Source organism: Orussus abietinus, unplaced genomic scaffold (genome assembly GCF_000612105.2).
Source record: "Orussus abietinus isolate OABI.00-Male unplaced genomic scaffold, Oabi_2.0 scaffold175, whole genome shotgun sequence".
In the NCBI taxonomy this organism is placed as follows: domain Eukaryota; kingdom Metazoa; phylum Arthropoda; class Insecta; order Hymenoptera; family Orussidae; genus Orussus; species Orussus abietinus.
In genome coordinates, this window is record NW_019394327.1 from 9,021 (window position 1) to 32,380 (window position 23,360).

Consider the following 23,360-nt stretch of genomic DNA (forward strand, 5'->3'; position numbering starts at 1 on the left):
CGTGTAATTATTTATAACACTGACATAATGAAAATTGCACAAGAACATGTGAAACGATTTCATTCGTAACACACGAAACTACTCGCATCACCTTGCCTCGCCGCTTCTTAAGAATACCATTTACTGAGATTTCCGGTGTATACTAACGAACCTTTCATCATAATAGTATGAAACATTATAGTAATGAAAGAAAATGCACAGAATATCACAGTTAAGATACGATAGCAATTATATATAATACTCCTTTTAATGAAATCTAGGTATTTAAAATAATTACACGTCGATACTCTCATTTATGTTTCGCGCTTACCAAGAAAGTCTAGCCAGTATTTTTAAATTTGACGGTTTTCCTTTAAAGTGACCGGGAATGACGAAAATACAATGTTTATAAACGAATGGCCAGAGAAAGAATCTTATCGAGCTGAGTAGTTTACTTGAAGCCTCAATTACTTACGCTTGGTCATTATTATTTATATTTAATTGGGTATAAACACTGTAGGGACCAGTTTCTGTTAAAGGACTAGGGGAGTACTGTAATAGTATCCCTAAATCAAGCGAAACTTCAAAAATTGTTCAGGATACGAAGATTTGGTCGGATTCGGTGAAAATTAAGTATAGTAACGCTGGTACATTTTATCGAGAAGATTTGTTATCGGAATCTCCCCAATGGTCTCCCGAAAGAACAAAAGTTCCACGGTGGTCGATTTCACCGCCCTTAAATGTGGCAGCAACAACAATAGCCTTCCAAATCTCATTGGCTGTTGTGGATAACGCGATCTTATGTAATCTCCAAGGATACATTGCGCCTGATCCTGCAGCAGTTCGACGGACTGGACGTCCCGGAGTCCCGTAGTTTCTAAACAATGTCAAATTTCTCTATGAATTTTCCTTGGAAATTGGGCAATTTGGGCAACTGAATGACAGACCCTTCCCTTAATCTACTTCGGCGAAATAATTTTTTGACATATCAGCTCTCTATGGATTATACATACCGGGGGTAAAAAGGACAATTGCTTTCAAGCAGCCGCATTCCCCTCCATCGAGCGAGAGTTGTCTGAATCTGCACATTATTTTCTGAAATGTAAACGATGGAAAGTTCAGTTGTCTGTTAGCTTCTTTCCGGCGTATTTTTATTTACTCGCGAATGGCACTTTTTGCTTCCAAATACCTGAATAGTGGCGAGCTCGAGACGAGATTCAGCGTCAGGTGGTAATCTTTCGCGGACTTGTTCTCCCTCGAAAAGACCCGTGATGTCCCAGGATATAGACCACTGTGCAAGATGTAGGAGAAACAACTGGGTCCAAGCCTGTTGTAGCAACAGTAGTTGGTCTTCTTTCGACAGGGTTTGAAAAGGTCCCAGACAGCGGACCCATCGTACAGACATAAAAAGAAGTCGTGCAGTTGTCTCCTGTAATTTTGTTCAATAGTTTTTTACGGATATATTAAGGTAGTGTTATTCTCTGACGTTACCAACAAAGTCAATGGTATCATAAGAGAATTTGAAAAATGATCGCAATATGACTCTAACAAATGCCAACACGCCAACATTTGATTTTAAATTGTCCTCCCCGATTCTTTATTCAACTTATGAGGTAATACTAAATTTAGAAAAATGTAATAAAATGTACAGGAAACCGTACTGACAATTATATAAATTACGATTAAATAGGAATAATACTAAGCAAAAATACCTGTAGCACTTCCCAGGTTGGGCTGAGCCCCACAGGACTATGACTAGTTTCCGCTTCCGATTGATCCAAGGACCCCTCGCCTTCCGGTTGTAAGCCAGTGCCCCATACAAATTCCTTTTACAAAACATTCTTTTTAATCCGATTTGATAAACAAATCTCTCAATTTATAATATCTTTAACGAATGAATCATTGTATCCTTTTTCTTTAAAATATCCGGAGTAGATACGTCCGCTGTAATGGCAGTCTAACATCCGAAAAAAATTCTTTTGATGTCTTTTTCAATTAATTCATCTAAATGTCACACTTTTTAATCCCTCGGGTTGACATCGTTTTTCACAAACTTCGTTATTTTGGACAATTCATGGTATACGATACTCTTTTATTCCAATAAGCCCTTCAATCGCTGATAAATCCCATACCTTCAATTACCCTGGTAGCACAAAATATTTGTCCTATATTTTCTATATATTTAACGAATATCGTACATTTTGTAAATATTTATACTTTAGAATATGATCTCTATAATATTTATATAATATTAACTCCATGTGTTTTCATAATATTTTTCTACCAGATATACAAAATATTTCGTTTCATTTTAATACAAGTATTATTTAAATATTATCTGCCGAATACATTACAAACATTTTAAAAATATTTAAAATCAAAATCACACGTTTTGCTCCTATAATGAAATAGCGGAACGAAAATATTACAAACATTTCTCGTGTTTTTTGATACCCAATGAAGTGTCCGATAATAGTCGTGAAGTAAAAAATGTATTTTCATTATGTTAATAAGTTAAATAATATTTCTCTATATGTTTATAAATTATTGAAACTAAATATGTCATTGAGATTTTCAACAAATATTTCAAATATCTTCGAATGAAATCTACAAAAGATCTTAAAAAATCTGTCGCTCGAGATATTTAGCAAAGATTACAAAGAAATATTTAGAAGTTATTCTATGCTACTAGGGTAATGACGTATCAGTAAACCGGAAAACATTGAAACACGTTGTATCCTTCATTCTCTCCAAAGATTGACTTAAATTAACGCTCGATTCAATTAAATGCTGAAATTTGAGATTTGGATCTCTGGAATCGCTTCTTAGAGTCGTCGAGAGGGTGAGAAGTGATAACTTGCGGAAGTTTGCGTTTTAGTCGAGGATTGCATTATTTAGAAGTACGTCCTTAAACTGGTGGACTAATACGAAAGCAAACGAGGCAGTCGACGGTTTGGAATGAATTACTTACTTGACATTTCTCGGCCGATATGAGATTGTGTAGCAAAGGAGGCTGAGAGCCGAGAGTGACGGTGGCCGTGTGATAAAGACCATTTCCAGCAGGAGGTGGAGGAGGCAAATTTCGGGGAGCAGGGGATGGAGAATCTTCCGACGGTTTCTGGACGAGGGACACAGTTCGCGGATAAGGAACCGGCCTTTGGTCGCATCTCAGTCGCCTGCAACGTAATTCGTTATTTATATTGAATCGGATTAAAAACGGGAATCCCTTACCTCGAACATGTACGCAAAGTATGCACGTCGTCAAATGACGAAGGTACTTCAAAAACATATAATTTTCAAGCAGAAACGTCTACCGTAATATACCGTACACGCCATTCTCTCTTAACGTCTTATGTTTTCATGTCTTATAACAAATAATCCGTAATACAAGATATCTCACATCGGTCGTATGACCCTATAAAGGGTTAAATGTGACGTCTGAAATTGAATCTTCCTTTATCATTTTTTATCACGGCCATTATTTGGTAAGTTATTAAACGTCTATATAGCCTTATCAGGCGCATGGTAAAATTCCATAAAATTTTCCTCAGTACCCCTTTCATCTTCTTTTAACTAAATGGGTTGACCTAGAGAATGCGATGGCACAGAGCAACGGGGTGGTGGGAGAGGGGAAAGGGTTGCAAGAAAAGTAAGTAATGGGAAGAATATTTTCGTTACGCACTATTTCTCATCTTACACAAAGAGTGCACCAACAGGTGGGCAGAGGATGACTCTTAAACAACGTAAAGCGGAGGGGTCCAGGGCTGGAAAGTGTAAGCTAAGAATCCCTCCTCTTCAGGGTTGTTCCTCTGATAAGACGAAAAGTTCACGAAAAGACAGACAAATTATTTTCCACCTTTCTCATTCCCTTAAAAACAAAAGAAAAATATGCGGTGATCCGTGAACAAAAAGACTACGGTATTGTAGATACGACTGGTGCAATTACGTACCTACATCAATACGGAAAGGGAGAATGAACATCGAAACTATTTATTATAACTTAATGGTACAAGGATACATAAAATATGTGCAGATATATATGCATTATATCATTTCTGATTAAGCCAATTAGAACGTATACGCACCTGTGATGAGACAATAGATGAGTCCTGGTCAGGTCGATGCGCGGTGCCTCGTGATGAATGGGCGTTCCTGGATGTGGCGACAACTGGGGCGAGATCTGCGCCACGACGGGACTTTGTTGCTGGTGGTGTTTGTCAGAAAGAACCGAGTGTGGTTTCGGCTTCCTGGGTCCTCGCTCGTGTTGTACTGCTAAACATCAATCGAACCAAACGCATGAACTCTCTTCCATTCCTCGGTAAATCCAAACCTGAATTCCACATACCCTTCAATTAATTCTACACGATTAAACGAAAAATACCGTAACATTGCAACATTCTCGTTGAAAGATTTATTGAGACCAGGTATACCATTTTCATAAAATATTTTCAAATTAAATTGATACGTTATGCATTTTCTCGACACATACGTGTATCAAGTTTCCTGTACAATTTCACATAACCATAAGAGGATGTCGAAAAATTACAAATTTATTTGGTTTATAATAAATGCATACCAGTCGCTATATACGACATAAAATTTATAACGTTCCTACAACCTTCACTTATTACTAAAGTGCTGTTTTCGCTGCGTGTGTGTATCTATGCATGTCACGAAACCAACCTCACGCGATTTTGATGGGTTCCGAGGATCTCATAAAAAGTATCAGATTTTAAAAATTCATCGCATGAACGAGTTTCGGCGAATAGTTCGCCCCTCTAGTCTCGTGTACTAAAAGTGTACGAATTCTCTCGGTATTTTCAACAATGTAGACATTCGGTCGCAGGCAAAGCCCCATTGGAAATAGAATCAAGTGACTCCTTGGATAGAGCGCATGAAACGTCAGATGAAAACGATAGTCGGAGCCGCGAAGGTCCGGTCTCCGATTCGATCAATGGAGCAACGATTGGAGGGGTAAGAAAGCACGGGGGTTGCTTCTCACACCTATATAAGGATGTACGGGATGTACAGAAGCCGCGGCCAGCAAGACGCGCCGGTGGGTCGCGGGGGCCGGCCAAGGGTGTAGAAGACACGGGGAGGGCTCGGCGAGTTTGGAGGGTTTGAGGGTTAGGAAGGCGTGGAGAACGCGAAGGACGCGGAAGACGCGGAGGATACGGGGGCGAGTGATAGATGCGGTGGCCGGGCTTCGGCTTCCAGGGTTTGGTCTCGGCAGCCGGCAGCCGCCGCTACCACTGGGTGGCAGGCACATCATCATTAATGAGGCTGAGCGGATACCACCCGGGTGTTCCCACGTTCGCACTGGCGCAGGAATATCCGTTTCATCCAAAGGACCGAAGCCCCGGAAGGATGCATTGGCGTCCTCGATCGGTTTGCTCCCGGAGGCGATAAAGGGACACCGCGGTCCGCCATTTGCCGACGCCTTGCTACGGTTTGGTTTCGAAACGTCTCCACTTGAGAAATAGATCCAGGATGTGTGGACCGTGGTTGTTCCGGAATGACTTACATCGAAAGCAACGAAATTACATAGAGAACAAAATTACATAGAGTACATAAAGAAATTACATAGAGAAAATACATAGAGTTATTTATTACACTTATATGTAAAGAAGAAAAATCGTATTGCAAAAGTGATGGCCGATGCGAAACTTCTGCACTCGGTGAAAGCGAAGTCGGATACTCGTAACAACCCTGATATCGGAAGAAGTCCCGATCGATGGAACTAACGAGGGAAAATGCGTTATCGTTATAAAAAGAATGTCTGGTTTATGGTACGTCGCTGAATATCCGAGGCTTCCGTCGCAACCCCGCTTATCAAAACACAAAATGCCGGTCGAGCAAATATTAAAAGCGTGAGCGGGACCGGCTGCTTGAGCTTCGATGAAAATAGCTTAGAGGTTATTTGGTTAATCGATCTACTTGGAGATTTCGCGATTAGCGAATGCGAGTGGACAAGATTTGTAGGAATTAGGTGTTAGTTATATTTACCGATCAGGTTGCGTAAATGGAGACGAGCCTAGCAAGGGGTTCAACCGGATTGCCAAGCGCAGAATGACCGACATTCAAAATAGAACATTCTATTAACATAGCGTTCAAATCTCAAATTAATAGAGCAGAAATTTCTCCACCTCGTGCCTGTCCTGCACATTCTTGATAATATTTAGACTATTTATCCCATCGCCACATTCCTTGACCACTTGTAAATTCTCCGCGACGAAAAAAGACCGTAAACTTCATGGTTTATCTCTTATCGTACTGTGTGAACTCAATTAGGGGAAAATGCATTCTAGTCACCTAAATCATACCTCGAGTATGTATCTATTGTTACGTAACAACATCTAATACTCGATCGCACCCCGTCTATTTTTATTGTCATTTAACGTTTGTGTTCACACATTGTTTGCCGCAAACTTGTATCGTTAAAGGACGTGATCACGTCAGCGGCAATCAGGAATAGAATTTAAAATAACGTGAATTCACGTCAGCGGCAACTAGGAATAGAACTTGAAAAGACGTGAATTCACGTCAGCGGTCGCGAATGTGTTAACATCTAGCACTCGATGTCAAACTTTAAACAACAACGAAAACACGTGGGCTGCGACATAGATGACGTTTGGCAATTTTCTTCTACGCAGCAACATCGGCGTATTACCTATAGGTTAATGTTTAACGTTATGCTTAGAAGACAAAAGACATTCCACCAACTGCACGATTCATCTCACCGATGGGACGCGCCGATGAAAGCTCAACGTCTGGACCAAGGGATGAGAAGGGACGCTCGGAAACGCGCGGGTGGTCAAAGACACAAGTTTTCGAGCCTGTGAGCTCACGAACCGACCAAGCGAGGATTTGGGTAGGTTTGGGTAAAGGCGACGAGAAATCCTCCGGTGGATTTAAGCGAAGGACGCTCCGCGACGTTCCCGATCTATTTGGCTAATTCAATTACCACCAGTCGCTCTGGCCGCCTTCCCCTTTCTATCCGAGAAAGTCGAGGGCTTAGTTGCAAGTCGAAAAGTCAGGCCTGGAACTGGAGACTCGCTTTTAAAATATGTAAACAGTAAAAGCGCGCGGAAACGAGACTTTAATCGCGGTAATTAACCATCCGCGAAGTTGGACCCGAACCAAGCGAGTCGTTATTCATCCGATTATGCGAGTCGAGTGCACGACAATTCGTTTTGGCATATATTTTTCTCAGGTTCCAAATGTTGGCAACAAAGATACAGATTGTTATACATTAACGTCGTAGTGTCTCATCTTCCTTCGCCGGTTACCGGATCATGGAAATGCCGTTTAAATTCGCAGTTCTACAGAACGAAAGCATCCCCTTCCAATTGAGGATTCTCCTAGACGGCTTGAAAAGATTCAGCATTATTCTCAGGCGGATTTGAAGAATATGCCCAGTTACTACCCCAGCATTCAGTGACCCTAAGTTCTCGAAATCTAGGCAGGGTCTTTCCTTTTTCCCTTATTTCTAAGCACACGGGCTCCCGGAGACTCGTTCTCTCTTTTTCCCCTTTCTTCCTTCCTTTCCAGGCACCCGGGTTCAGAGAGATTCTCCGGGGGTTCCATCGACGGCGACCCTTGGCATGGAATTCGCGAGTCGCGGAGTGTACGATGGGATTAGAGCGGCATGCCGCGGAATGGACCTCGCCCGGTCGACACGGGGGCGCCTCAGTCGGCGCCCGGACGCGGACGTGTGCGGGCGCGCGTATTTACGTAGATAGAGGCGAGAGCACGGCGTAGGTATAAAGCGATCCGACGCGAGGGCGGGGGTGGCGGCACGTGTGGGCCACAATGCGCGTTCCCACACGCGCGGCCGACCCCTACGCGGGAGCGCACCCCCGGGCCGAGCTCCGGGTCGTATATACGCCACGGTGGAGCCGCTCGTGGATCACGGGCTCACACTCTCTATCCTACTAAACGGTAAACCGATCTGTGAACATTTCAGCAGTCAGCGATCTCGAAGGCTAATCCCCGGGTCGAGCGGGGTCGCTACATCGGGCCGAACCCTCCGCTCCTCGCCTTCTCCCGCGACCTGCGTTCCGCGCCCACCACCCGCCTCCATATGTGTCCCAAGTGCGCACCTACGATTACACCTCCGAACCGGACGCGGCCGCCCACCCTCGATTATTCAAACGCCGAGGACGCCGCGGGGGGCGCGGTCAATTCTGCCCGGCCGCCTTCCGCCCTTCGATGTTTCGCGTTATCCGTAGGTAAGAATGGCCAGAGCTTTTTCCGGATCGATTATATGCCCGAGATAAAGGAGGTTCGATTATTTCGGTAATCTTCTCCGAAAGGCCACTAACGAAGTACCGTCTGGTCTCAGCTACGGTTCGTGCAAGTAGTCCAGAAGTATGGTCAAGATATTTAAACGCGTAAACGCTCGGCATAGTGAAATTAGCAGCGTCTTATAGCTGCCCGGGTATTTCTTCGACATGCCGATATCCTACGGCCGTCTGGGGTATCCCCGATCAAAAATGCCTGCAGCATCAATTTTAATACGTGTAGCAGTCGCCATCGACGCTGCCTCTTCTCTTTCTCTCCTTTCTCCCCGGAAGCGGTTTTCCTGCGTCGAGACATATTTTTCAATCACATCTTCCTCTAAAGCAAGAGATCGTCCGACGTTAAAAAGAAAAATACGTGCATAGGCCATTTAAATCGATTTAAAACACGTAGCAATTAACGCGATCTCTCTTTCTCTCCTTTCTCCTAGTTTCTCCTCCTGAGGCGACATATTTTCCCGCCGAGTCTTCTCGCACTTTCGCAGAGGGCAACGGATCGTCCGCCTTGGCGTGACGAGTGACGATCAAAGCCTGGCTTAACGCAACGACCCGTTTCGCCGACACGTCGCATCGCGTCGCCTCGCCTCGCATCATACGGAGCAGCGCACCCTCGTACCCCGGATCGCCGTTTACGTGGATGGATTGATGCTGGCCGCCACGCGCGGGGCACGCCTCGCTTCGTTGCGTTACCAGCCGTCTACTCTCACGAGGCCCCCTACGCGTCCCTCTCGCCGACTGCCCCGCTGCACCCTGCGCGGCTCGCACATCCTCTGGAGCCCTCGCGCCCCGGGTCCCGGGCCTCGATCCCGGACTCGGATCTCGAGGAAGCGAGGATCGCGTGCTCCGACGCGCACCCCAAGAGGAAACTCGCCCTCTCGGCTGGACACGAACCCAACTTTTTTAACCCCCACTTTTAACTTTCGACCAACTCGCCAGATATCGAGCGGAAATTTCCCTGGTTCTATTTTGCAGGGTCTCGATTTCGGATAGAAGAGACGGGTTCTTGGGAATTAATTGGAGGATTCGACAGGGAACCTGACGTTCTATTCGACAGGGCACATGTTCACTCGGAAATCGATCAAACCGATTGCCATTGATTTCATGCGACAATGTGATTCGGCAATAACTAACGTTCGGCTAAGAATTCTTCGTCCCAAATGACTTTCCACTGATTTGAAATGATTTTTACGAATCTACCGTTGTTGTTGGTTTCGAATTATTTCAACGCATTGGATGTATTGCACAATGATGCTGATAATGGCTATCAGCGGATTTTCCCGCGTTTCTTTGCATCAACGTGTGTAATTTTGTGAGGGAATAATCCCTTGGTTTTATTTGTGGTAATGCCTTCCCGGATATCTCGCGGAATAGTATCCGTAAGCATTACAGGAAGGCCAATCAAATTACCGGACACCGACGCTGCATTAAATCTTCTGTAATGTGATCGACTAGGTCTTACCGGTACGCTGAGGTCGTTGTTCCACGAGGTGTCCAAGAATGCCTTTATAAGATATTACATTGTAACGAGGGATGTAACGAATGTTTCGTTTTGCTTTCACTATGTGAGAAAGTTTCTTCATCGTTTCGACTTCCGCGTTCTCTGTCGTTTCCGCAATAGGATTTTTCTTATTTCGCATTTGCTTCCGATCCAAGAACTTATGTTGCGACCCTCATTATAATCAGCAATTTCCTGGAAAATTCTCAAGAACGATGTTCTGCAATTGTTCCATAGACTGCTTAGAGAGATCTGGCTGTCTGCGAAAAAGCGGCTCCCCGAGTTTATCTTGAGAGTGAATTTCTCTCTTGTATACATTCTTTATTGCTCCGTGTAACCATCCTTGTGCTTTGTCCCCTTTTTATGGAGTAGTTGAGATCCACTTCCTCCCTTTGCGAAGACCTAACCTCTCGTGCCGCGACTTCCGTTTTTCGGGAATATATCGCGCGATTGCGTGCCGCGAGTTCGCGAGAATGTCTCTGAGCGATAACGCAGAAATTCATTCCCTCGTTAAGACATCCAGGAAGCACAGGAGTCGAGAGAAACAGTTGGAGGGAGAAAGAGCGAACTGAGTGAAGCAAACGACGGGATCGACGTAGAGAGAGCGAAGACGATGGCTTATCACGACATGGTGGAAATTATCGCGCACATTAGGGGGAAGGCTAATGGCTTTAGCCCCATGAAGATCAATTTCCTCCAACAAAGACAAGTTGGGAATTTCTGACTGTTCATCAAGGCCCAGAATCTCCCGATGAACATAGGGATGCCCTAACACGAACAGCCTCGAAGATTAACATTGACCGACGTGAAAATGATCTCCGAAAAATCATCCGGGAGGTCAGAAAATTTATCGAGGAAAACCTTACGGCAGTCCAATTATAAGAGAAATCGCGAAGCAACAATTGACTACTCCTACCTATTGGCATATATTTTCAAAGATATTTACCAGTATTGTTGCCACCTGTATCAGGGTTAAAACTATAGCAGAGTCTCATTTCCCCGTTGGTCTTTGTTCCCGGATAGGTGTCGAAAAGAACCTCGCTTTTCAGACGTCATCCCCCAAGGTATTACATTCGCGGAGAAAGAACGCAGCCAAGTATACGGGGTTTAATCCTTTCCTCAAAAAGACAACGCATTACCCTACCCAGACGACTGAGGCAGTCAAAAGAAATTATCCGACTGTCCGGCCTCCCTTTGTCTCTCTCCTCGAAAATCCACAGAATTGAACATCTTTATATCATGTACATAACGCATTACAGTACCACGCGAAATGAGGAAAAATTCTATCTCCGATCTCGCGTTAGCCCATCGGTGGAATTGTTATGACGTTACGAGTCACGCTTTAAATTACCTTCGACATCCTGGAGAACTTTCCATCCTCCCCGTTAAATTTAGTCTCGTGTTCCCGGTGACCAAAACTGATCCTGCCGGTGGAAAAGGGTCGCCTCGAATTTTGAACTAAAACAAAGAGACTTAAACTCTCCAGGCTCCGAAGTTAGGGATCGATTGGGCGTGAAACGCCAGTTGAGCTTGGAGAGTTTATAACGGGTTGGGATTCGGGGCTGTGTACTTTGGAGATGATGTTGACCGTACGCCAGGAAAGAATAGGCGACGTATATAGGCTGCTCTTATTTATCGAACTTCGACCAATCGAGTCGCTGGTACCTTCTCCAACCTGTTCGGTGTACTTTCCGCGATACGGCGTCGCGAATATTAATCGGATAGTTGCATAAAAAAAATGACTAGAGCGGTGTTTTAATCTCTGCGTACCTGCAATTTCTTTCAGCGACTCTGGATGTATACGGAGGGCTCTTTGCCTCCTTCCAGAATCGTGTTTTCCAAAGGAAAAATTGCTTGCCTGGGGATAGGACCTGAGTCTTCAGAATATCGTTTGTTGACTCTGGAGGAGATCCGGCAGGGAGTAAAATTGTACTATAATGTGATGTTCGCTGATATTTGCGTTTAAATTGGAAACGTGATGCACAGTATCAATGTGATATCACTGATATTTATATGTTAATTATATCCGATGTTCTCCTAGGTCTTGGTTAAAACATTCATGCTAATTGTCGGTGTCATCGTTTACGCTCGAGGCAGAGGTAAAGAAATTTAAATACGCAACGAAAATTAGGCTACTCTTTTATGGAACGTTGGGATAATAATTTATATGAAAATAATTACCTTCTATCGAAGTTAAGAATTAGGATAACCTAAAAAGAAATATTAGCAGAATGCCGACGACAATGAGTCTAAAATGGTTATTTCGGATGATGTTTACTTATAAACAGTTCTCTACTACATCCTTTTTGCCTATTCCTATATTTCAACCACCATGAATTTTTTATTTATCTTAAGACACTTCTGTAGAAGATGCGTTCTAGCTATAATTCTACATTTTTCGTTAACAAGCTATTAAAGCCCGGGCATGTTTCGTATTTTTGGATATCAAATAACGAAGAAAGTTCGTGCAGCCTTTATCAAAGGACAAAAGCTTAAAAACGAGACGAGCTTTCTAGGCTACCTAATAATTCAGTCCTAGACTCCACGTAGGGTGAACTTGAACCAAAGAAACTGCTAATGCAGCTTCCTCGTAACTAAATCTCGAAGTTTACAATTTCAGACCGAAGAACAGATCCGATCTCAACTTACGAGACGGATAGACAAACAAACACGCAAACAATTGCAGATTAGCAGGATGAAATGAAGATAAACATCAAGTGGCTATCAAAATCTCTCGATCTCTTGTCACGTAGGAACTTTTTTTACACCTCCCACCGCATTTGCTTTTCAATACACCGGAGATCCCGCGATGGAAATCGACTTTGTCGAGATTAACACAGATTAGGATGTCCCTCTGGGGGCGGAAAGGCATAACGCGGAGGGGTAATGCGCCGAACACGAAATCCAAGAATGAGCACGGTGATAATAATTTTCCAGCCTCTGTTAGGGTTTCTATACGTGTCGCGTAATGCGTAATTCGGAATAAGGGCGAGGGTGGTTTCGGAGATACGAGAAGAGAGGCTGCAAGGGGGCAGAGATCGCCGAGGAGAAACGATCGCGGGCCCCGGGCGTTTGTTAAAGCGGTACACCGACGGTACGTGCGGTACGTGGTACGGTACGCACCACTCTCTACCCAAAGGACAATGCGTAATGCGGCATGCACAGTGTTGGTTTCCCTGCCCGTCTCATTTTTGCATAATCAACTGCTGCATTGTAAAAGGATTTACGGATAGGCGTAAGTCTGGCGGCGCACCAAAGACGTATGCAGGAAGCATGCAGCAAATGCTTCAAGAAGCATTGAAGTCACCCCTAGTAGCACAAAATATTTGTCCTATATTTTCTATATATTTCAACGAATATCGTACATTTCGTAAATATATTAGCAGACATTTTAAATGTTTGCAAAACGTTTACTTTAGAATATTGTCTTTATAATATTTCTGTAATATTATCTCCACGCGTTTTCATAATATTTTTCTACCAGCTACACCAAACATTTCGTTTCATCTTAATATAGGGATTTTTTTAAATACTATCTGACGAATACATTATAAACGTTTTAAAAATATCTAAAATCAAAGTCACACGTTTTGCTCCTATAAAGAAATTGCGGAAAGAAAATATTACAAAAATTTGTCGGGTTTTTTGATACCAAATGAAGCGTCCGATAATAGTCGTGAAGTTATAAATGTATTTTTATTATATGTTCATAAATTGAAAATTATAATTTTTATATATGTTTATAAATTATTGAAACTAAATATGTCATTGAGATTTTCAACAAACATTTCAAATATCTTCGAATGAAATCTATAAGAAATCTTAAAAAATCTGTCGCACGAGATATTTAGCAAAGATTACAAACAAATATTTAGAAATTATTCTGTGCTACAAGGGACCTATGTATTTGTGGATATCTACGCATATAAGGAAGGCAGTTTTTTATTAAGTGCTTTGGGTGGTGAAGTTAATGCTACGTTTTTATTGTACGTGTCTTTGGTGTGCGGTCAACGGTAATCGTAAGAGTAACAGGAAGAGTCTATTAAATGGAATTAAAACAGGGAATTACTAAAAGCCTTGGAAATCTTAACGATGTACCGTGCCCTATGAACTCGTTCAAGTGTAACGATTTCTGCTTCGCTTTTTTCGGTAAATTCAACGAGTCGGAAGCTCGAGGAACAAGCCTTGAATTTCTGGAGCCTTGATTAGTTACTACTCACGACACCTGTAAAAAGCGCGAGTACCCTGAGCGAAAAAAAAATCACTTTCTAGAAAAAGAGAAATTCTTGTTCCGCATAAATCTTTACTGGTTACTATCGACGAAATAAGTTCAAACGAAATTAGGGCACATTACAAACGCTACTCAATTTTCTTGAGCCCAGCTTTGCTAAGTCCGTTTGACTCATTACCGCTACACTTTCTGTGAATAAACGCGTGAAAAAGAAGAATTCGCTTCGCTTCAAAGAACGAAAGACTTCGAAAAAATTAATAATAATCCTCGAGCAAACCAGAATTCAATAGAATTATCACACGTATCCGCGGATTTTTCTCAAACGTCAAACAGATACCGCTGAACTCGTTCTTGCAATCACTTGAAACAATTCTTATTCGCCATAAATAATTTTCTACATCAACAAGGTTACTGGAGTTCGATAAAACGTTCTACCCAAAATGCGGCATAATTTCCATGAATATACTCTGAATACTTTTCAACCAATCCGACACATAACGATCCTTTTCGGAAAATCAATTCCACCCGCTATTAACTCGCCATCACTTGGGTTGCACATCAATGATCCTTACAATATCAATCTTTCTGGAGTCGATAAATGTCGTTGACAAGAGACATTTACATTGGCGCAAGTAATTCATTCCCCGGAGAGGGTAAATTTTTCGCTCGGGGTCGGTGCTCACCCCTGGCGCCTCCTTGGTAATAATTTTGGGCCTTCGAGTAAGTGTCGGGAATCCTCGGGGAGATATCTCGTCCCATCCCAAGGGGTCCTCGCCGCTAAATCGTATTCGCGCGGCTTATTAAAGATTTGGCGGGCCGCGGTGCGACGGCGCACCCGCGTGTGGAGGCCCCTTAACGTTAGGAAGCTCTGCCACTAATTGAATCTCCTCTCTTACTCGCGTCTGGAACCCCCCGCGGCCGCTGGGAACCGGAGCACCCGTGCTGCATTAAACACCCCCGACACCCTGGCACCCTCGCCCCTCGTCCCTCGGCGAGCGTCGCGTCCCGCCCCCGCGGCCCCCACCCGACCGCGTCCCGTAGGTGCGGCCTCCCACCTCCCACCTGCGGCCGAGCGCACCTTCCAACCTTCCACCTTCCACCTTCCGCCTTCCGCCTTCCGCCCTCGTCTCGAAGACGAGCCCGATCGCCCGGGACGGGTGCAATCGATGCCTCCGGAGCCCCTTGCATGCGCGCCCTTCTTGGCGGCGCTCTGCAACGCCAAAGGGTGCATTCGACTACTTTGCCTTCGAGGCTCCGATGCGTTGCATTCGACGCCAAAGGGTGCATTCGACTATTTTGCCTCCGAGGCTCCGATGCGTTGCATTCAACGCGGTACAGTTAAGGTGATGTGAAAGTGGCGTCGAAGAGGTTTTATTTATAAAACTTTCCTCCCAATTCGGTTTACCGGATAGTTTGAAACTTTGCAATGTGAATAGGGAGACTATAAGGAAGGTCCTTAAACTCATGAAATTTCAATTCTTTTCAAATTTATTTATAGGTATTTTAAAAATAGTTTATAAAAAATATAATTTCGCGAGTTTCAAGACCTACCTTAAGGTCTCCATATTCACGTTTTAAAGTATGAAACGATTTGAGATACCCAGTTCGTAGAAAAGTGTTATGAACGATTGAGCTTTCGGATGCCGCTTTCACATCCCCTTAAGGTTAAGTGAAAATCCCCTCTCAAATCAGTTGACTCGAATAAGACACTTTTTTTTTAAGGGTACTGGATCGAACCATCTGAAACTTTGACAAGTGACTCCGAGCACCTAGGAATTATATTGACGCTTTGAAAATTTGGATTTTTCACCAAAATTGTTTAACTTAGGCTCAGACCAGATCGAAAATGGCGTCGAGTTCGCATATTCTGATCAATGTCCAATTATTGAAGGCTCTAACATGAGAAACAAATGTCTCAGGACAATTGTAAAAGGATTTAGAACAGTCTGGTAATCGATTAACTCGCATCGATGCACGGAGGTGCAATCGATATTTCAAGATGGCCGCCATTCTTGACGACGCTGCAACTGGGAACGTGAAAAAGTCCACGATGCACTTGGAATAAAGCGATTTCAATTTCGGAATTCACGAGCATTGCTTTAAACGTTGTCGAGGTAAAGACAGTTGAGGAATTCATTTAAGCGTAAGCAGGGATTATTTATGCGTGATAATGAACATGTTTGATTGATTGCGGAGTGGTGAAATCGACGCTTCAAGATGATCGCTGTTCTTGATGTCGTAGCCAAGATGCAGGATGCAATCTGAGTGCAACTATTTTAAGTATCGAGATTGACGGCGTCATTTTAAATGGATTGAGGACTAGCCATGGACCCAATACTTCATTAATTTAAACACAAGCAAAGAGGAAAGATTCTTAATTGCCCGCAAAATGTCTCTCTAAGTTCTAAAGAAGGGTATCGGTCTATCTAACCCGAGATTGTTCCCGCGTTGGGATGCTATAGAATTACAATGATGAATAGCCGAAAATGTAGGGGATGAATGACCGAAGAGAGATGTCAAGAAAGTGAAACGTTGGATGACGATGCGTGTCATGGCCCTGACAAATACGAGACGTGAAAGGTAAAGCGAGAACGACTAAATAAGTCCTTCGTATTTGATTCGCGTTCTTCGAATTATCTCTTTTATGAAATAAGCCCGGTGAGATTATTCCTCTTCGTTGTGGTGGAAAACCTCAGTTTAAGGTGCGACCAGTACGATGACAGTATTTCCAGAGATGACAGTAAGTGCACGAAACACTCGTACTAAACAATACGAGTACATTCGTATTTTTTTGTGTGCAGCTGACCTAACCGAGCGCTTTTGGCAGCATCATAGAGTTTTGGCCCGAAATAGCTTGCATATTTTTTATGTTTTTCTGGGAACCCGGGCGATTAAAGTGGCGCTGAAAAATGTCTCCAGCTTCCGATATCGATTAAACCGAGCCCCGTGCCCAAAGGGTTTAGGGTGCCTAATCCTGACGAATCGCAAGCCACGCGTAAAAGGTAGAAATCAATGGGATTGCGAAATTATCTCCGTCTTCCTTCTCTGCTGGCAACTTTCAAAGAGATGGTCATAATTTTCTGATGTTTCTGCAACGATGTCGCAGATAATGGCATTAAGTTCAATATTGTTTCCTAGTACTTTCCTGATTAACTACTGTTTTAAATGCAGACTCGATTAGACAGCAAGTTCCATTTTCGTACGTACAAGTTCATATGAGTACATCGAATAAAAATCTTTCCGCTCAATTATTCGATCACTGGATGAAGCAGGGTTCTCTTAATCTAAGATTCCCTCTTAGGGCCAAGTGGTGATGTACAGATTGTGGTAAAAGGATGTTGCAAATTATTGTTTAAATAGTAGATGAAGAAACGACTTACCGTCTCTGTTCATGCTGGCTTGGAAGCACTTAGTAAGTCGACATGCTCGACACTGATTCCGATGAGTCTTGTCGATAGGGCAGCGCCCTTTCATAGCACCCTGTGCTTTGCAGGTGTACTCCCGATTGCTGTGAATGCTTCTCTTGAAAAACCCTGAGCAACCTGCACCCGGAAACGGAAATGAAAACGTTAAGATCCTTCCGCAAAAGTGCGACCTTTAATCGGGAACTCCTACGTTTTCAATTTAAACCAGAAAGCCGAAAGCCGTAATTTAGTCGCGCTGGTTTTCTCTTAGTTAATTTAAACTGTACTTGCAAATGAGAAAAAGAAAAGTTAACCGAGATCTCACATTATTCAACAAATCCGACTTTACGAACAGTCTATTGTGTGAAACGAAGCATCTATTTTTAAAAATCGTTATTCTCCAAACCACTCCACCTTGCTAAGCGCTATGTGGGATAATAACGATCAATACACCCTACTATATAAATCTGATAAATATTATTTCCACCATGCCATTTAATATAGGATTTTCTACCGCACAGTTTATTATATACGGGATCAGCGAATGAATTTTGAAGACGACTAAATGAATCTATGATCGTCGACGTTTCCACGCTTTTGATTTCGCCTCTCGTACGTTTCAAAGAGCGCAAATACGAGGCTCTTCCCGCCGTCCGTAATTTAAGCCCGAGCTTCAAAAGCAAGGAGAGATTAAAGCCCGAATAAGCGCAAAAGAAAGGGCATCGGCAGTGGAAAATAAGGGAGGAAAAAAGGCGCGATTTCTGGTCGGAGGTGGTGAATGATTTACCGTCGCAGCTGTAGATCCCGTAGTGCTTTCCGGAGCTACGGTCCCCGCATACATTGCACGGGATATCGAGTAGTCGGTCTCCTGAAAAACAACGACGAGGTTACAAAAAGAGGCCGACGAAACATTTTGTTCGCCGATCAATCCCGGATCTAATTCAATTCCTATTTTTCCAGGCTAAGAATTACAGTAAAAAGGCCGCCAAATCAACGACACCGTCGATTTGGAATTCGTCAATTATTGTATATCTTGGTTGTAAGGTCCGGTTTCGTTTTCATGTTACATATCATGACCATACACGATGCAAGAATTACGGAATTACAGAATGGCCTTAACTGACTTTTTCTTTACACAATGTTAAGACCTCGACTCGCAACGACATCGGAGCGCCGTCGAAACTTTACGGTTATTACAGTATTTTTGTGCTTATAAATTTATTCAAGGGAGTGATAACATTCTGACGATAGCAAACCGATATGGACCACCCTGACTTTATTTGTAAGTGTTAGATTATTGGTAATTTAAATAACTTTTTAAAGTTTCAAAGGGACTGACTTCACCGACTGCGAAATGATGAGATAGCTATGAGGAAATCGGTTTTTTAATGTAAATCGATAACGTTATTTTCGATTCCACTATTGTTTGATGACAATTGGTAATTACTCCTACTGAAATTAATTTAAGATTAACGGCAAGCATGGCGTGTCAATTCTCGATGTAGAGACAAGGTACTCTTAATAGAATGAAGGTACCGATCATGAAAAGAGTGCAGTTTTTGTATTTTGCTTACATTCTTTTAAAGAAATCTTCACGGGTTCACGTCGTCGTAAAATCGAATTTCACGGCTGTCGTCATGAGTTGTGACATTCCGATTCATATGAGAATGTAGGTCTTGTCATTTGCGTTTTTACGCTCTATGATCAACATTATCCTTCATCTTTACGGTATATCATAGTTACTTTCTATGCGCATTTTGAAGAATATTTAATACCGTATCGTTTAGAAAGTTCTCTAAGATCTCCACCCTTCTACATAAAAAAGTAGCTATAGCACTTTAAATATCAGCCGTTTACCCATCTATAACTCTGACTTTGAAGTCACATACCCGTACATCAAAATTTTTCAAGTCCTCCTGGTTTTCTTTCAGCAAAACTTAATAAAGCACCTTATTATCGTACCATTACTTTCTAATATGACCTGCAAATTTGCACCTTTGTACCTATACATTTATAAGCAAACGATTAATATCAGGAGGTTAACACATTCGCGACCGGCAAATTTTTTCCGTTTCAAATACTGAGTAACGGCAAAAATAATGAAATTCTGAAACTGGTTGCCGCAAACTTGTATCGTGTATCGTTATAGACGTGATTCACGTCAGCGGCAACCAGGGATAGAACTTGAAAAGACGTGAATTCACGTCAGCGATCGCGAATGTATTAATATTTGCAAATTCCACGTCATATCAGGCTTTTCCTAAGTTGGACAAAAAATTCAGTTACACATAGTTAACATCGCGGATATCCCTTATCGTCAGTACTCGTGTCTCGTGAAATAAAAAAATCAACCGGTCGCGAGTGACGAGAGTCGGCGAGCGGAAACTCGATTTTCTCGCGCGACTTGGCGTAAACGGTCCCGAGGGGTGAAAAACAGGAAGAAAGCCCCGAAACTGCGAGACGGGAGTGAACTCGCGAAGGAGCTGCGGGGGTGGAAGGAGCCGCGCTAATCCGTTCTCTCCCTTTCGCGGCAACCCTAATCGTCCTAATGATCCGCGGCAAGAAAAACACGGCCGCGCCTAAGCCACCCGAAGCCCCAACCCGGGGGAACCCCCCTGAGACACCCAAGGGACCCAAGGGACCCCAGGAGACCCCCAAGGGATTACCTTTCTCGATCTACGCCTTCCTCGGCGCGGCGCGACCCCGCAATTTCATCGACCGATTTCCAGACAGGGTCTGTTGCTAATCATCAGGCATAACGAGTACAATGCTAAGATTTCCATCGATAAGGGCAAAAAGATGGACGGTCCATTGGTTATGAAAAATTTCCCCTTAAAAAGCAGTCCTATCCGAACGTTCAAAAGAATCGACACCTGATCCCTGCATCTTTGGGGGTGATGCCATTTTTCTGTATAAAACATTTTGATACGATTAAAAAGTGAAAGAAACTCTGTTGAAGGGTGGAATTAATTCGGTGAAATTGTCTTATTGGAAAGAAATTCTTCAAGATTCTGGGGAATCTTTGAGCGGCGTCAGGGAACATTTGCATAGGTTGATATCTGAGTGCGAAGATAATTTGTAAGAAGTCAAAGGACGATGTTCAAGACGAAAACAAATAGTTCTTTTGGACAAGGGCAGAATTGGAATTCGTATTATATCGAATTATAAGTATCCGCATTTCCTGACAATTCTCATACATATCGTCATAATCACCGACTACGGGATTGCAAAAACGACCGGAAGCTATTTCTACTATATACGGAGTGACATTTGATACGTTGTCATGGATACAAAGAAGCGTCAAACGAGGTAACATATTTCTGCGATACCCCGGGAATTTCACGACACATACAAAACCATTACTTTGGTGCTCTCCGCCGTAAAAGAGGAAAAAAGTAATAGAAATGGAAAAGACTGCATTCCTGTGCATTATATAAGCCATATATCGGAACGTCTACCTCAGAGATTCACCGGACGAGACCAACTCCAGAATCTGGAACCTCAACGCCGATCCCTTCGATCTTGGCCATGACTTCGACCTTCCTTGTTCGTGCCAACCCTCCATTTAACACATTCGCGAGCCGCTGACGTGAATTCACGTCTTTTCAAGTTCTGTTCCTGGTTGCCGCTGACGTGAATTCACGTAATTTCAAATTCTATTCCTGATTGCCGCTGACGTGAATCACGTCCATAACGATACGGGATACAAGATTGCGGCAAACAGTTTCGGAATTTCATTATTTTCGCTTACTCAGTATTTGAGACGGAAAACATTAGCTGGTCGCGGATGTGTTAATCCAACCCCATATCGAACCATATCCGAAAGCAGAAAACGCCGTCGATGCGCCATATATTTTAAACAGACCAACTGTTAATCGTAACAGAAGCAATAGATATTCACGAGTTGAGGGCGTATTCCGGTCAGGGGCATGAGAACCCAAGTTCCGAAGAAGAATCAAGAGCGCGCCAGGGATAACCCGGTTCGGGTAAGGAAGCGCTCTGGCGACCCCCTGCGGGGGGCGAGACCGACGACAGCCGACTTCTCAACCCGGGTCCACTGACCTGTTCCCATCCTCCGTCGGATCAGAGGTCGACCATCCCCAGAACGGAGTCTCCGGACGTCCGGGAAGCGGTGGTCGTAGCGCGGCGTCGGACTACCGCCGGGGTCGCCGCCGCCACCGCCGTCGCACCAGGGCTGACTCCTTGTCTCTAGAAGGGGACGTGCGTGAGTAGTCGCGCGCCGCGTGGCGCGCGGGGGTAGGTACGCGCGGAATTAGGCCCTCGACTCTTACGGCTCGGCCGGTCGCGGTCGCGGGCCGGGGTAGCGGCGGCGGCGGCGGCGGCGGCGGTGGCGGCGGCGGCGGCGGCGGACTTGCTGGCCGAGTGGCTGCCGCCGTCACGTATAACCTGTACGCAGGGGTTGCTCTCGTTAGCCACCGGGGGCGGCTCCGAGGCCACGTTGTCAGCCGACTCGATGTCATTGGTCGACTCCTCCCACCCACTCCTCGTGGGTCGCGGGTACTTCCCGCTGGGCGGGTGAGCGCCGGGCCACGCCCCCTCCCCACTCCCGCGCGGCTCTTCCCACCAGTCGGCGGCCGACCTCCGCTGCGGGCGCCCGAGCGCGGGGGACGGGACCGGAGGCAGGAAGCGATCTCAAAGGCACACCCGAGTCTTCCGCTAATGGCTCCCACGCTTCGGCGGACTTAACCTGGATACTGATTTCAACGTAAATACGAGCGAACCTCGCGGCTCGACACCGGCATCGGGGGTGGGTGCTTTGACCGAGCCCGGGAGCGCCGCGCGCTCTTTAACGGTGCCTTGCCAAGATCCTGGTTACGCGCCTTCCGCTCGGAGGGATTATTCGTTATCGGTCACCCCGGTGGTTTGTATTTTAGATACCGGGGGCGGGTTGGGAGATCGGGATAACTGGTAGACGGGTGGTGGAGGAGGATCGGGATAGGGTAATAACGTCTCTTTGGACGATCGTACGCTGAATTAATTCCGCTTGAAATGTGGTAAGATCTGTGAAATCTACCTTCCATTCGGAAACTTTCAACGGATTTTAGTTTGTATATAATATGTTCACAACTTGCACGTGTACTTTCAGAATGAAAAGTTATCCATGGTGTTGGGTCTGTTTGTTGGTGCTTGGATGAGACGAAGCTCCTGGAATTGTAGAAGCAACGCATCCGTTGATATATATTTTATTAGGTAGAAAATAGACGATGACTTGATCTAGTAGTGTTCTGAAAAACTGCACCCATTTATGTACATATTTGTATACGTTTACGGGGTGTTTATTCGTTATAAACCATGTGGTTGACACGGACACGTACAATCTATATTTGAATTTCAGATCGTTTCATGCTTCAAACATGAGAATCAATCTAGCGGACCACCAAGCGGTATCAAAGACTTCACATCTTGAATTCACCTGTGCAGAATATTGTCTGTATGCTCTCGTGACCAATCAAGAGAATGTCACAGCATGTACATTTTTGCCTTATTGAATTTCATTAACCTATCCTCGAAACACTGCTCGATACTTAATTGATCCATGATCCACGATTTCCCTAGTATTTATATAATAAATTTATTTCGCAATAACGTCTCCAAAGACGGGTCCAATGTCTTTTGGAAAGATGTTCGCGTGAAAGGATACCGAGAGGGCTACGCGAGGCGATGGAAATCCGCCCCTGAGATAAGCTCGACACGCATCATAAAACTGCGTTTACACGAGCTAATGGCCGCGCGTCGCGACGCTCGCGGACGAATCCTCTTTCATCTTGCCCGCCCTCTCCGAGGGGAAGGACGAGACGGGCTTAAGGCTCGGGAACCCGAAATGGCATCCTCTGCCCGCTGACAATAATCTTTCTCTCCCTCTTTTCATCCCTCCACTTTTCACCTCGATGTCACCTCCCTAGGAGCGCGCCAATGTGTTCAGCAAACGA

At 44.2% G+C, this 23,360-nt stretch overlaps 1 protein-coding gene across 1 annotated transcript; it reads right to left on the reverse strand.

Moving 5' to 3' along the window:
• Positions 1 to 608: 608 nt before the first annotated feature.
• Positions 609 to 21,481, reverse strand: LOC105703013 (nuclear receptor subfamily 2 group E member 1). The gene is made up of 9 exons (XM_012431057.1): positions 21,472 to 21,481; positions 18,197 to 18,277; positions 17,386 to 17,547; positions 4,065 to 4,251; positions 2,951 to 3,155; positions 1,692 to 1,805; positions 1,169 to 1,408; positions 993 to 1,074; positions 609 to 856 (listed from the first exon to the last, which is right to left on the reverse strand). The coding sequence occupies exons 1-9, from the start codon at positions 21,479 to 21,481 to the stop codon at positions 609 to 611; spliced, it is 1,329 nt and encodes a 442-aa protein (XP_012286480.1).
• Between the last annotated feature and the right edge of the window lie 1,879 nt (positions 21,482 to 23,360).